The 13,604-nt window shown below is 37.7% G+C and overlaps 1 protein-coding gene across 5 annotated transcripts in view; it reads right to left on the reverse strand.

Moving 5' to 3' along the window:
• Positions 1-13,604, reverse strand: part of ARMC8 (armadillo repeat containing 8) — a 71,629-nt gene that overhangs the window by 11,363 nt on the left and 46,662 nt on the right. For all 5 annotated transcript variants that reach the window (XM_081105915.1, XM_081105913.1, XM_081105914.1 and 2 more), the window contains 4 exons: positions 7,491-7,573; positions 7,104-7,185; positions 3,353-3,439; positions 277-369 (listed from right to left, as the gene is read on the reverse strand). In XM_081105915.1, the coding sequence (XP_080962041.1) occupies positions 277-369; positions 3,353-3,439; positions 7,104-7,185; positions 7,491-7,573 (345 nt within the window). The remainder of the gene's footprint in view (positions 1-276; positions 370-3,352; positions 3,440-7,103; positions 7,186-7,490; positions 7,574-13,604) is intronic.

The raw sequence follows: 13,604 nt of genomic DNA on the forward strand, positions 1-13,604 counted from the left end.
AGCAGCCCATGGACACAGACAACAGTGTGGTGAAGGACTGGGGAAGAGTGGGAAGTGGAGGGAGGGGGCAAAGAGGGGAACTAAGGGACATCTGTAATACTGTCAACAATTAAAAATAATGAAAAGTAAATAAATAAAAGGAAACTAGGCTAAAATAGTTAAGGTTTTTTTTAAACAGAAAACTCCACGTTTCAAATAGTACCTTTTTAGTTTTAACTTTAAAAATAGCTCTATTCTCTTTGCAAATGATGACATACGTAAAAGAGTGAAACGTACCATAAGAGCCCAAATTCCATTCACTCGTAAAGCGGGGTTTTCACTTTGTGTTAATCCACAAAGTAGCTCTACTGCTCCTGATTCTAAAATTGGCTGCCATCAGAAAGGGGGAAAAAAACACACGGCTTTAAGTCAGGTTTGTGAACTAAATGTGTCCATACCCTGGCACTCTGCTTATGATTTTGTTTGCACTCTTACCCAAGTCCAAGCAACTTTCACAGAGCAGGGAGTGAGGTGGCCATAAAAATCACCTTGAGAAGGGCAAGGACAATTATTCTCTCTCAAATCTAAAAACACAAACAACCCCTGTCATTTCCTGTTTTTCTGGTAGTCCTGAGAGACTCAGGAGATATCCTAGCCATCAGTACATTTCACACATACTCATGACCCCACCACCTAGTTCCACAGGCTCTTTCTCACCATCCTGAGAGGACATCGCTCCAGCTCTGTGCAGGCACAGACCTCACTATCTCATGTGTTTTTCCAAGCTGTGACTATGAAGCAACAGGCTGATTCAGAATGGAGCCCAAGATAAACTAACTATCCTCCTTCCACACTGCCAATCTTATTCCAAACAGAATTCATCTTTTAGAACCACTTTCGGAACTATTTCTTAATGATACAAGCAAAATAAGTCTTGTACTTACAGTCATATCATGTTTTATACCTAAAATAGCACATTTTTAGCCTGACCACTTAATTTATGATACTTAGCTGAAAATGGGTTTTGTTAATTTTATAAAAATTCAAATCCTAAAGGACTGATTTACTATCACCAATGAATGCTTAAAAGGCCATCTTTCAAGTGGATTCTAGAAACGGCTTAAGCAATTGAGATTTATATGCCAAGAAACAGAGCAGTGCCTTTCATGATGACATTTTTGAAGGACACACATTCCTCTACTTGTACAAATTGTGGCATGTTTTTTAAAACTTTTTATTTTTAACTAAGTTCAAACTTATAAAGTAGCAAGATTAATACATGGAGCTTATATATATTCTTTTCCCAGATTAACCAACTTGTAACATTTTGCCATATTATTTTGCTTAATCATGAGCTCTTTCATTCTATATACCCATATTCGCATTTTAAAATCTTTTCTGAACCACTTGAAAGGAGAATGCATACATCATGTCCCTTTATTCTTACTACTTCAATGTTTATTCTAAGAACAAGAATGTTCTCTTAGAGAACCACAGAGCAGTTACCGAATTCAGAGAAGTTAACATCAAAACAGTATTTTTATTGAATCTATAGTCCATATTCCAATCCTGTCCTGGTCCAATAATGCTCTTATTACACTTCCTTACCTTCCAATTCAAGATCCAGTTTATTATTTATTGAAATATAATTGGCATACATTATATTAGTCTTAGGTATAAAATATTATTCAATATAAGTATGTATTGTAAAATGATCATCACAGTAAGTCTAGTTAAAATTAACCATCACACAGTTACAATTTTGTCCCTTGTGATGAGAACTTTTAAGATCTACTCTCTCAGCAACTTTCAAATATACAATACAGTACTGCTAACTATAGTCCAGTTTACTTTTAATATGAAAAACCAGTTGTATTAGTGATCTCACACCTGAGCTCATCTACCTTACTGCATAACTAGAGCCTAAATATTTTGAAGGTGGATCTGAGGCATCACAACAGCTATGCAGGATGATTAACGGTGTCACACTGACTGCAACCAGATCCTCATCAGACCAAGATCCCCACCACCAGGGCAGAGAACTGATGGAAGCCCTGGCATCTTATCTCGCCTATGTCATCCTTCAGAATAACTGCCAGTCTCTCCCTTTTGTTCCAAGATTATTGCTGGTAAATAACTGTCTCTGAACCTCCACCTTGTTACTAAAGCCTTCCTAATTACCAGTCAGAAGCCTGTAGCTATTACAATGCAGACAAGTTAGTTCAACCAAAATGGGTCTACTAAATGCGTAATAAAAGACAGTGTCTAAACCTCAGCTCATGACTGGGCAGACCAGAGATATTTTAACATGATAACATTAACTGGATAAGGTTTTCTCCTTCCTTTATTAAAGTTGATTTTAATTTTCCCTATAGAAATAATACATGCTCAAATAACTCATAAAATGTATAAAAAAACAAGGGGAAAATATCTACACATGTAATCCTTCCCCAAACAACTACCAGTAACACTAACCAGTAAAAAGATTATTTTCTGGCCCTGGCCGATTTTTCTCAGTGGTTAGAACATTGGCTCTAAGATTGAAGGGCTGCAGGTTCGAGTCTGGTCATGGGCACATACCTCAGTTGCAGGTTCAGTCCCTGGCCCCGGTTGGGGCGAGAGCAGGAGGCAACCAATCCATGTGTCTCTCTCACATCAATGTTTTTCTTTCTTTCTTTCCCTCTCCCCAACTCCCTACCACTCTCTCTAAAAATCAAGGGAGCCCTGACCGGTTTGGCTCAGTGGATAGAGCGTCGGCCTGCGGACTTAAGGGTCCCAGGTTCGATTCCAGTCAAGGGCATGTACTTGGTTGCGGGCACAACCCCAGTAGGGAGTGTGCAGGAGGCAGCTGATCAATGTTTCTCTCTCATTGATGTCTCTAACTCTCTATTTCTCTCCTTCCTTTCTGTAAAAAATCAATAAAATATATTTAAAAAAATAAAAAATAAAAATCAAGGGAAAAATACCCTTACTCCTAAGGTGAGGATTAAAAAAAAAAAAAGATTATTTTCTGATGCCAGCAGAAATTACTTATAATCCTGGTTTTACAAAATTGTCTTAATTTATTAGTAATGATAGTTTGAAAATAGTCTATTATTTGTGTATTATTTCTTACATTTACAGGCAGTTTAGAGTGAATGCAAACTATAATATCTTTTAAATAATCTGAATATGCCAGGCAGAATAAAAGCGATAACAGAAAATTATAATAACCATATTTAAAAATGATTTATTTTGCTACTCTCCTTCTTGCAGCATCAAAAGTAGTTTTTAAAACTAGTCTTCAAATTTCAGTGTCAACTACTATGAAAGTTATTTGACTAAGCCCCTGGTAGGACCAGGCAAAGTCTAGGAAGAGAAAATCAATACTAACCTCTTTGCTTGGAGAAAATTCAAGAAGAAGGTTACATAGCATGGAAGATGCTACCACTAAGATTTCATCTGGTGCATTTTGCAAAACCTAGGGAATTAAAAAAAAGGGGTACTATTAATGGTTTGGAAACATGGAGGTGAGATCATAAGAATGAGGAAAAACCAAATTTATCCTGATTTCTCGTATTTGAGAGCTGGTTAGGAAAGATGGACCCGATATCGTGTGAGCCTTTACCTAGTGCAATAATTCTGACTACGGCCCCACACCTATCTTGCTGGAGAAGCTACAGCCCCACTGCCAGGGTGGGAGTTGCTGCACAAAGAAGACAGGCAAGGCAGGGAGGGGTGCCCCATGCAAAGGTTTAAAGATCGTGGGACTGCTTTGGGGAAAGTTAGCACATTCTACTTCATTAACTCGGGCCATTTATGAAACACACAATTGCCCAAGGGTCCAAAACTTTCCGATGTGTCCCTAGTAGGACTTGTTTGACCAGGAGCACAGATGGATTAATCTGCTGCACAGGCCGGGTAACGAGGGGACTGGAATCACATAGCCCTGGTTCCAACTCTGACTCCTCCACTTATGAGATGTGTGCACCTTAACCTCTCTGAGCTTTTGAGTTGAGGAATTAAAGAAAACAACACTTTGTTTATAGGACTATTTAGAATAAAATGTGATATAGTGAATAATAAGGGAAGCATAATTGCAAAAAGTTAAGAACATAGACTTCCTGAGTGAAAATTTCAGCCAACCACTGCATAGGTATATGAATTCCTTGGCTGTCAAATGGGGATAATAATAGTACCTGCTTCATAGGGTTTTAGTGAGAATCAATAAATGAAAAGATTTTAGACTAGTAACTGGCACATAGTAAAGGCTATATAAGTAAGGTTTTTAAAAAGGTAATTTATTGCTATAGTTTTTGTTGTTATTAGGCACAAAATCAGGCATATGGCAGGTCTAGAGTAAACTAAATGCCATAGACGCTCACTCAACTCAGAAGACAACAACATGATGACAAATGTTAGCCACCACTAACTATTATCAGAACCTGTTCTTTCCAGTTTCTAAGAGGGAAGGCTTCATAAACACTACCACTTCATGCACTAACCACTCCACCTTAAACCCTTTGCATTTGGGAGCAAATCCGGATAAAGCTTGTCATCCCAAAAGGCATCCTAGGAGCTCTCGCTATGCAAACTGGACATGGAGAATCGCAAAGAAAACAAAAACAAAAAACTAAAAAAACCACAATAAAAAAAAAGAGTTAAATATATTATCTGCTTTCTTCAGCTTAATCAAGCCTGACGTTCCCAAGTTAAGAATAATCAAGAATTACAAAACAGAAGCAGTTCTCCTAAGATACTGTATTTTAACTTTCCTGTGACTTGTTAGCTAGTTGATAAAATAAATCTCCTGTTATGCGTGCTGATCTCTGTCTGCCACACCTCCTCTAAGACACTGTTTACCTTCCCTTGCCTTTCCATGCCCTTTCTCCATCTCTCAGGCCCACCCCATACGCATGCTTGTAAGGCCATCTCCTTCCAGAAGCCTCCGTGGAGCCCTTCGCCCTTCCAGTCAGAAGTCATTCTATCCTCCCCTGTGCCACTGTTTATGGCCTCTTGTAGGACCTTTATTACTGTCCACACTGTTCAAATTCTATGTGTAGACACGCCAACCCCCTTTTCTCTGAACAAACTTCAGCGTCTGAAGGAATAATCTACAGATCTATGATCTAATTTACCCTGGCCTGTATCAGCCGAATGACACTGCACAAAATGGGTGCTCAATGAAGGTTGGCAAAGTAAGAGCAATAATCATTTTCCAAAATTACACTACTTAGAATCACTGGTTTAAATAAGTTAGTGCGTACTAAGGCTTTAAAAAGTTGTTTTGCTTGATATGATTCACTTTTTAAAATATTTATTGTTTTATAGAGGTTAATGTGCTTTTATCAAGTTTTATTTTCAAATTAGATAACAATGAACGATAAACTAAAACAGAAGAGAGTCGGTGAAATTCTTAAAAACATTTCCTCAATGCAGTGTAAGACAGCGTAAAATTTGGAAGTTGACCTCTCACACTAACCAAATAGAATTTCACCAAAATAGTAACAAAAAATAATGACAAATAAACATTTTACTTAAAATCAAATGGCTATTCTCTTGTGGTTTGCTAATCAACAGTTAACTACATGGAAAAGTAAAAGAGGAAAAATAAATAGACACACAGACAGACTTTGAAGTAAGAGGAACTAAAATATCTAAAATAAATTATTGATCTACTTTTGAGCTTTTAATAGTATCTATACTTTAAAACTGCAACAAAGTAGTGGTTTGATAGTAATTATACCCACATGTACCCAAGTGCACAAAACCCTCCCAGATTGCTCCAACCAAGCCACACCGGCCAAGGCTCCGTTTTTTAAAAAAATTAAATATGTTTTTATTGATTTCAGAGAGGAAAGGAGAGGGAGAGAAACATCAATGATGAGAGAGTCATTGATCGGCTGCCTCCTGCATGCCCCCTCTGGGGATTGAGCCCGCAACCTGGGCATGTACCCTGACCGGGTATTGAACCGTGACCTCCTGGTTCATAGGCCGACATTGAACCACTGAGGCACACAGGCTGCGCCAGGGCTCCATTTTCGAATCATATGAGAGAGGGGTACTTAGCCGAGCAATCAGAGAAATTGGCTCCAGAAGAAATATTTAAAAGTTATTTTGGGAAACAGGGCACAGTTAAAGAAAATCGTGAGTAGACAGAATCAATAAAGATTAAGCTGCTATGAAAAAGGTGCACTTTAAGGACAAGAAAGAGTGTCAATAGGAAAGTTACTCATCTGAAGACAGCACTGGTCTAACTCTTCACCTGGGGCTCCTAGCCCGCCCCTCTCCTAGTCACAGGCATCCTTACACTTCCTGCACACGCCGTAATGTCAAGTTTCTGTTCATGCTGCTCCTCTCTCTGGCTAATCCTCCTGCCTTCCTTCCTTTTGCCTTCAAAGTCCATTACATACTCCTCCTGCCTGGACCTCCCCTGACTATTTCTACCACAGTGATGCCTCTACTGTATTGTAACCCTGATGCTTTAAGCTGAAGGCAAGAGCTCTACAGTAAAAAAAACTTGGTAGCCTTCCTATACCCAGAGGCTTTCTTAGCAGGTAGTAAAAAACAAAAACAAAAAATTCTGATTATGAAATGCAAGGTGTATGTTCACTTAAAGAGAAAAATGAAGATGGAACAGAGGCCAAACTGACTGTGCTTTTATTCTAAGACTCAATTCAGATTTAATTGACCTGAAAAACATTATTCCCCCTCAAGAAAAGACCTAAGACAAAAAGAAGTTAGAAAAGTAGGAGGCAACAATTGTATTTAAAAAATATCAAGGGAATGACAAAAGACTAGGAACAGATTATATCTGTAAATGGCAGATTCCTTTCCTTTTAGAACTAAAAATTACAAAGATGACTTTGGATGTAAGTCCAAAGTGTAATACTAAACACACAGGGAGAGCAGATGAGTAACTCAAGCTTTAGTTAATAAAAGAAAGCCAAGCATGCACTTCCCTGTCACATGAGATGCTGACCTCAGAAACACACTCTGCAGGTGTAAAGATGCTTAGGTAACTGCTTAAAATGCTCTACACAAAAATCACACATGCTCCTAGACCACAGAATGCCGTCAGCTTCCTCAGCTCAGTAAGGGTTCCGTGGGAATGGCTGTTACTTGCTGATCCTTCCTTTCCTTACCTTCATTAAAGGTTTCCACACGGCGTGATCCTGGAAGCTGGTTCGAAGCTGCTGCACAGATCTAGATAAACTGTGCAAACATCTACAAAGAATAATCAGAATTAGCTTCACAAGAAGCTGAAACTTACACTTTCAAACACACTGCTTGGCATTTCACAATCACTAGTATACACTTCAGGTATAGCCACAGACATTATTAATTCAACTACTTCAGAACACTTGGTGGGCTTCCCAGGCTCGCTTCTCGGTTTAAATGTTAACACTGAATTCACCTGAGCAGACTTTCGAGTAACACCTGGATTCTGTGCTTACTTGGTGAAGGTCCAGGAAGGAAACGGGTTAAACACATGGCAAGGGGTTTTTATTCAGACCATTTAAAGCTCATACCTGACAGCAGCTAACCGCACCTTGACACTAGACTCAGACAAGCCAGTCACAATTCGGTCCATCATATTTTCAGTCTCAATGATCTGGAGAAAAAGGTTAATGCTGCATAAATAACAACACAAAGATGACACACTTCGCTGCTTGTAAATGCAAGTAGGCTACGTCATTAAAAGTTTAATGTTGGCTTTAGTGAGAGTTTTTACCTCTGGAACCATCAGTTTGTGGTGGGGGCAGGCATCTCATCAGAAAGGTTGGGCTACCCCCTAAGGACCTGCCAGGCTGAATGACAGGCGTAAGGGGCCGATTATGCTTGATTATTTTTAATTAACACTTAAAACAATACCCACACGGCATGATTAGTGCAGAGGTGTTGCATAAATAGTCTGAAGAAAGAGTGAAAGAGAAAACAGACAACCATTGGAAAGGTTCCCGCGACAATGAGATTTTAGGGAAATTATGGTCCACACAGCCCTTAGGAAATGTAACCCGTGGGTTTCTGACAGAGCCACCTCTGGCTACTTTCTTTCCAAGCAAATTGAAAAGTTAAATATTTAGAAAAGTAGCCCTTGCCATTTTCCACTGTAGCACCAAGCCCTGCTCCATGTAATCACTACAATCATGGAGCTTTTTTTTAAATTTAAAAACAAAGCCTACAATTTTTCTTCATTAAGCAATAATGTATAGATACAAAATAAATAGTGTGGGGAAGAAATTAAGTTTAACTTGTGTGGTCCTATGGGAAAACAGCATATTTTAAAAAATGCTAACATAATCGCAACACAAATATCAACAAAACTAATATTTGTAGAGTACTTCTTTGTGCCAGGGGTAGTGCGAATAAATGTTACATTATCTGGTTTATCTTATCCATTTTGTGGCCATTACAGTTATCGCCATCAGCATATTAAGAAACGGAGGACTTAGATAAGACAGAGCCTGAGTCCTTATGCTTAGCCATGCGTGTAAGAGGGCCCTGCTAGAGAAGTAGGCCTGTGCTCACCAGGCGGTTCCCAGGATGGGCAACAAATGAACGGCAGTCATTGCTCCTACGGGAAGATCACCTGGGGAGCTTTTTTAAAAAAAATCCAGGCCAATGAAATCAGAGTCTCTGAGATGGGGCCTAGGCACCTATCTTTTGTTTTCTTTTGTTTTCTAAGCTCCACAGGTAGAGCCCAGTGTGCCGCCATGGTTGAGGATCAATGACCTCAGAGGAGGAGGGGGTGGGAAATCTCAGGATGTTCAAACCAAATGAGAAGAGAAAAAAAAAGTTAAAATTAAGAGTGATGGGGAGAATGTCAACTATTAAGTACAGGAAACCACACTGCAGCTGTAGGGCAGTAATGGTAATTTTTATATAGTGATCTGCAGGTTCCTAAGTGGCTGAGAAAACTTATACTTCTCACCCAAGAGCAAACTTAATCTCACCCTTATCTTTATGCACATCCACCTCTGACCCCATTGTCACTTCTAGCCCCTAAATGCCTTCCTTTCTACGGCTTACTCTTTTCGACCCTCATATACCTTTCTCCCTGACCTGGATTTCTTGCTCAGATACTCCACTTAGTAGACAAACGCCTTCTTTTCACTGTCCTCCCACCACTCACTCCTGTTTCACATCCCAAACTGCTGATTTACAGTAGAAAATTCAGCAATCCTGGCTGCCAGATCTCTGTGTGTGCTACCCCATCTCGGCGGGACCCTCGGCGGTCCGCCAGCCTTGCACTCACCTGCAGGATATTCCCATCTTCCCTATGCGTTTCCATCCTTCCTCAAATTCTTCCTACCTCCCTCACGCCCTCAGGCCCTCTGTGCCCACCTCATTCTTGCAGGGACATGGCTTTTTTTTTTTTCTGGGACACAGGTTGTCTCAACTTCCTTCTTCTCATTAAAGTATCTCCATACTTTTTCACTCTTATTACACTGAAGTGGGGTACTTCAAGCTCAAAGACCTCGCACCTTGATCCAGAAATTACCTCCCCCCACCTCTTTCTTGCAACTTTACTCTGCCCCATCCCACTGGGTCCTTTCTTTTGGCCTGTGCCCTCCCACTTGCACCCTATTTTAAAGACATAAGTGCTCCAACTGTAATCTCTTTAAGTTACAGTCCTCTCTCCCCTACCCTTCCTTAAGTGGACATGTGTTCCAAGGCTCCCTTCATCTCTCATTCTACATATGACAAGTGTATATCTATTCCATACAGAAGCTGCCTACAAAACAAAATGCTGAAAAAGTACCTCTATGGCATCATTAACTCTGGAAGCTTCCTTTCTAAAATATTAATCTACAATGTAATCACATCTAGACAGGTCCCTTAGAAAAATATTTTCAATTGATGCAGAAGTCATACAGATTTTGTGAGTCAAAACTCTGCAACAACAGATTTTAATATTTTGGAAGGAGAAAAGTGGTAACACTTTGAAATAAACTTCTTCATAGGAGATGACTCTTCCAGACCCGTTCATACAGGCTATTTTAATTATAGTCATATCTTAATCATATCTGGGTGTATCAATCATGCCAAAACTGGCTTTTAGTATAGACAAGACTTATACACACACGAGGCCCTGGAATTACTATCTACCAATTTAGTGTCTCATCTCCTTAGCTGTTTTGAACTGTAAGCTACTAAAAAGTACACACCAGTCTTCTGCTTCACTCCTGGACACACAGGAGGAAGCATGTCATAAATGCCAGATGAAGAAAACGATGTAATTAAAGCATCTCATTATCCATTTTGTACCAAAAAGTATGTGAGAGAAAAGATATATATTTTTTTCTGAATCTAATGTTTTGTAACCAGCTAACAAAATAACCAACCTGTACTTCAAACTTTAAAAAACGAACAGGAACTGTAATTCAATGGTTTATGCAACGACAGTATCACAATTAGTAGTACAATACTCAATGTTATGTCTCCACTTAACGAACGTCTGAAATCAATATTCATTACTTGGTTTTATAAATACCTCTGTTTTGTATCTAGCATTACCCCTCCCAGGTGTGCTTCTTTCAGTATGCAGAAGGCCAAGGGTCTCAGGACCGTGGGCAAGCGGCACAGCCTGGTCCTGTCATCATTAACTCTTTACAAATACTTACCATCATCAATGAATGCTGCAGAAATCCTTTACAACTCTTTGGTAGATTAGCCTTAAGACGATAACTAACAATTTTACCACAGATTAAATCCATGGATTCTGAATGAATTTGTTGTTATTCAGTAACAGAGCCGAGTCCTGAAGGGTGCTACTTCTGTGGTACCGTTGAAAACCTTCAAAATGTTCAAGGTGCTTGTTTCAACTTGCAGGCTAAGGCTTAGAAATCGCTCCTTGCATCTGCCTGATTTCATGGCAGAGGCATACAAAATTTTGACATTGTGCCTTTTAAATTTCCATTTAGAATTACTGCACTTTGTAAAATATTTAAAAATATAAATTCATGGTATAATTATACTGTTACCCAGAACACTAACTAGTGATAAAATCAACGTATAACAAATCATAAAAATGTTTAAAGTGAAATACTTAGCAAGTTTCTGAGATGGCAGAAAGATATTTTTAAAAATTGATCTAAATTCAAAAATATACTTTAAAATCTTATAACTTTAAAAATATAGAGAAGAATTTACATTTGTTCAAATTTTGAACATGCATATTTGAGACAGGGCTTCATATGAATAATGACTCTGGAGAAATAACATCTAGGGCAACCATGGACAGTAATACTTAGATAACCAAAGTTAACATTTGGCCTCCATACTTTTCCTAACATATCTATTACCTCTGAATTCAACCAATTATTGATTTATATTGTATATTCTATTTAACTTAAAAAACAACAACCCAAAATTTAATTTGGTGCTTTGAAAGGCATGCTAAAGCAAACAAAAAGTTTTGAAAACCAGAAACTTAAATCTATTCTAAGAGAGTAAGAAGTCATCTTGTAATTAATAAGAGATAAGCTAAAGAAAGAGCCTCTATGCTTCTGAAGTACAAATATTCTTTTTCTATAAAGAATAAATAACTAACAGAACTGGAAATTTATAGATTAAAGTCACTGTCTTCATTGAAAACCTTTTTTATTTATGCCCCAACATTGTTCAGTGTTTCTAGTACAATTTAAAATACATATTTATTTTTAATCTCCCAATGAAGTCATTTAAGATATTCTAATAAATGCTTCCATTTGTTGAGCACTTACAGGCACCATATTAAATATTTTAAATACATTGTATCTTCATCCTCACAATGACCCTGTAGATATAATTTCTTTGCTAGGAAAAAGAAGGTAGAAGACAAATTCTCATTTTTAATTTTTTTTTTACTTTTTATTTTTTTCTGCCTATGCTTTTTAAAAGAAATTATTCAGTTTAAAAGGAAAAAAATATCCCATTCTTGACTACCTTATTCACGTAATATAAAACCAGGGTGACTGGATGACCCCCTCCCCCTGTAAGAAACAAAAACTTAAGATTTCATGTTTTCAACTCTTGAAAATATGAAAGGCAGTTATAAAACATTAAAAATGACAAAAACATTAAATTATTAATTTCCAAACTGATTCAAGAATAGCCCCATTGAAATCAACATGTCTATTCTAATTGTTTTCAAATAATTCCTTAAGCCCCTCGCAAATTCTTACTGGCCATTCCTTCCTGTTCTCTGACTTACTGAGGTTTTATTATAAATGCTGAGTTGTACGGCTGCGTCTTATGGCTCTTCATCTCACTGCACTGCTTTCCTTCCTCCCTCACCAACCAGACAATGTTTACACTTTACAGAATAGGTTGGTTTCTGAGTCAGGCTAATTTCTATAAACCAAATCATGCTTTTATCCCTAGGAAAAAAAATGGGTCCAGATTCACTTGTGATAATATACATTATTTTTAAATCACACATTTTAAAGGAAAAAAAAAACTAAAAAATGGTAAAAATTATTTCAAAATTAAACAAGTACCATACCATAAAATAAGTTCTCTTTGATCTATATCAAAGTGAGTAGAAGTCATGTCCTTGAGATTGTCTGCCTCTTGAAAAATGAGAATTTCCTGCATTTTCTTTATGCTAAAGTATAGTGAAATCCCTTGCCTATATGATCAGATTTTATTTTTCCTATTTTAAATTTCCACTTTCACATACTCATAGAATTGCTAATAAAATTATAAATGTTCTTAATGTGTGGAGGCCCATACATAATTTGATTGAGGGTGCTTAATAATGTAATTTTGCAATATGATTCATTCATCTATTTGTCCATTCATTCATTTTTTTCATTCATTCATTCTTCAGATATTTGTTAAGTGCTGTCTATGCATCCGGCAGTGTTGTAGATGCTGGGAATACAGCGATGAACAATACGTAAAAAAATCCCTGCCCTCGTGGAGCTTACATTCTAGTTTTTCAAAAGGAATCTCCAGCTAAAATGTAAGTACTCAAAATCCAAGAGGAAAGCTTTCTGAAAGTCTCCATTAGTAAGATACCTCAAAGGAGCAAAGGCTACACCAAGTACTACTTTTAACATTTGAAATGTATTTTATTTTTATAAAAAATAAAAATAACATCCTGTTAAGTTTATTAATTTCCTTGAGTTATTTTATACTTACTATTTCTAATTTTCCTCAACTTATACTTTCTAAACTAATAAATTATACTAATTCCTTAAAGAGAGTGAAGAGAGACAAGCCGTTAAAATTTCCAGCCTAATTTATGATCAACAGGTACCAACCAAGTAATGATCTTCATAAGAACAATTCTTTGTTATAAAAGAGTCAGCCTCACAATTACAGGACTGCTTACCACTGCTGCCTCTGCATGACTTCACCACTGACTGGGGTTATGACTGGAAATGCCAGCACTTGCAAGAATGTTAGGTATCTTTACTTCTTTCCTTTTTACTGTCCCATTAACTGAACTTACGCTTCCTAGTCAGCATTAATATGTGGTCAAGGCCATTATTAAAAACTAGACTTTCCCCATGGCAGAGATTATAGTGAATTGTGTAGTTACTGCCAATGCGCTCTGGACCTTTCTTCCACTGAGTACTCAATTCCTACCTCTGCCCTTGCTTAACCTAACAAATTCTTGAGTTATTCTAAGTTGAATATGGCCAGGCGACATG

Source organism: Myotis nattereri (genome assembly GCF_964212035.1).
Source record: "Myotis nattereri genome assembly, chromosome: 14".
Classification (NCBI taxonomy): domain Eukaryota; kingdom Metazoa; phylum Chordata; class Mammalia; order Chiroptera; family Vespertilionidae; genus Myotis; species Myotis nattereri.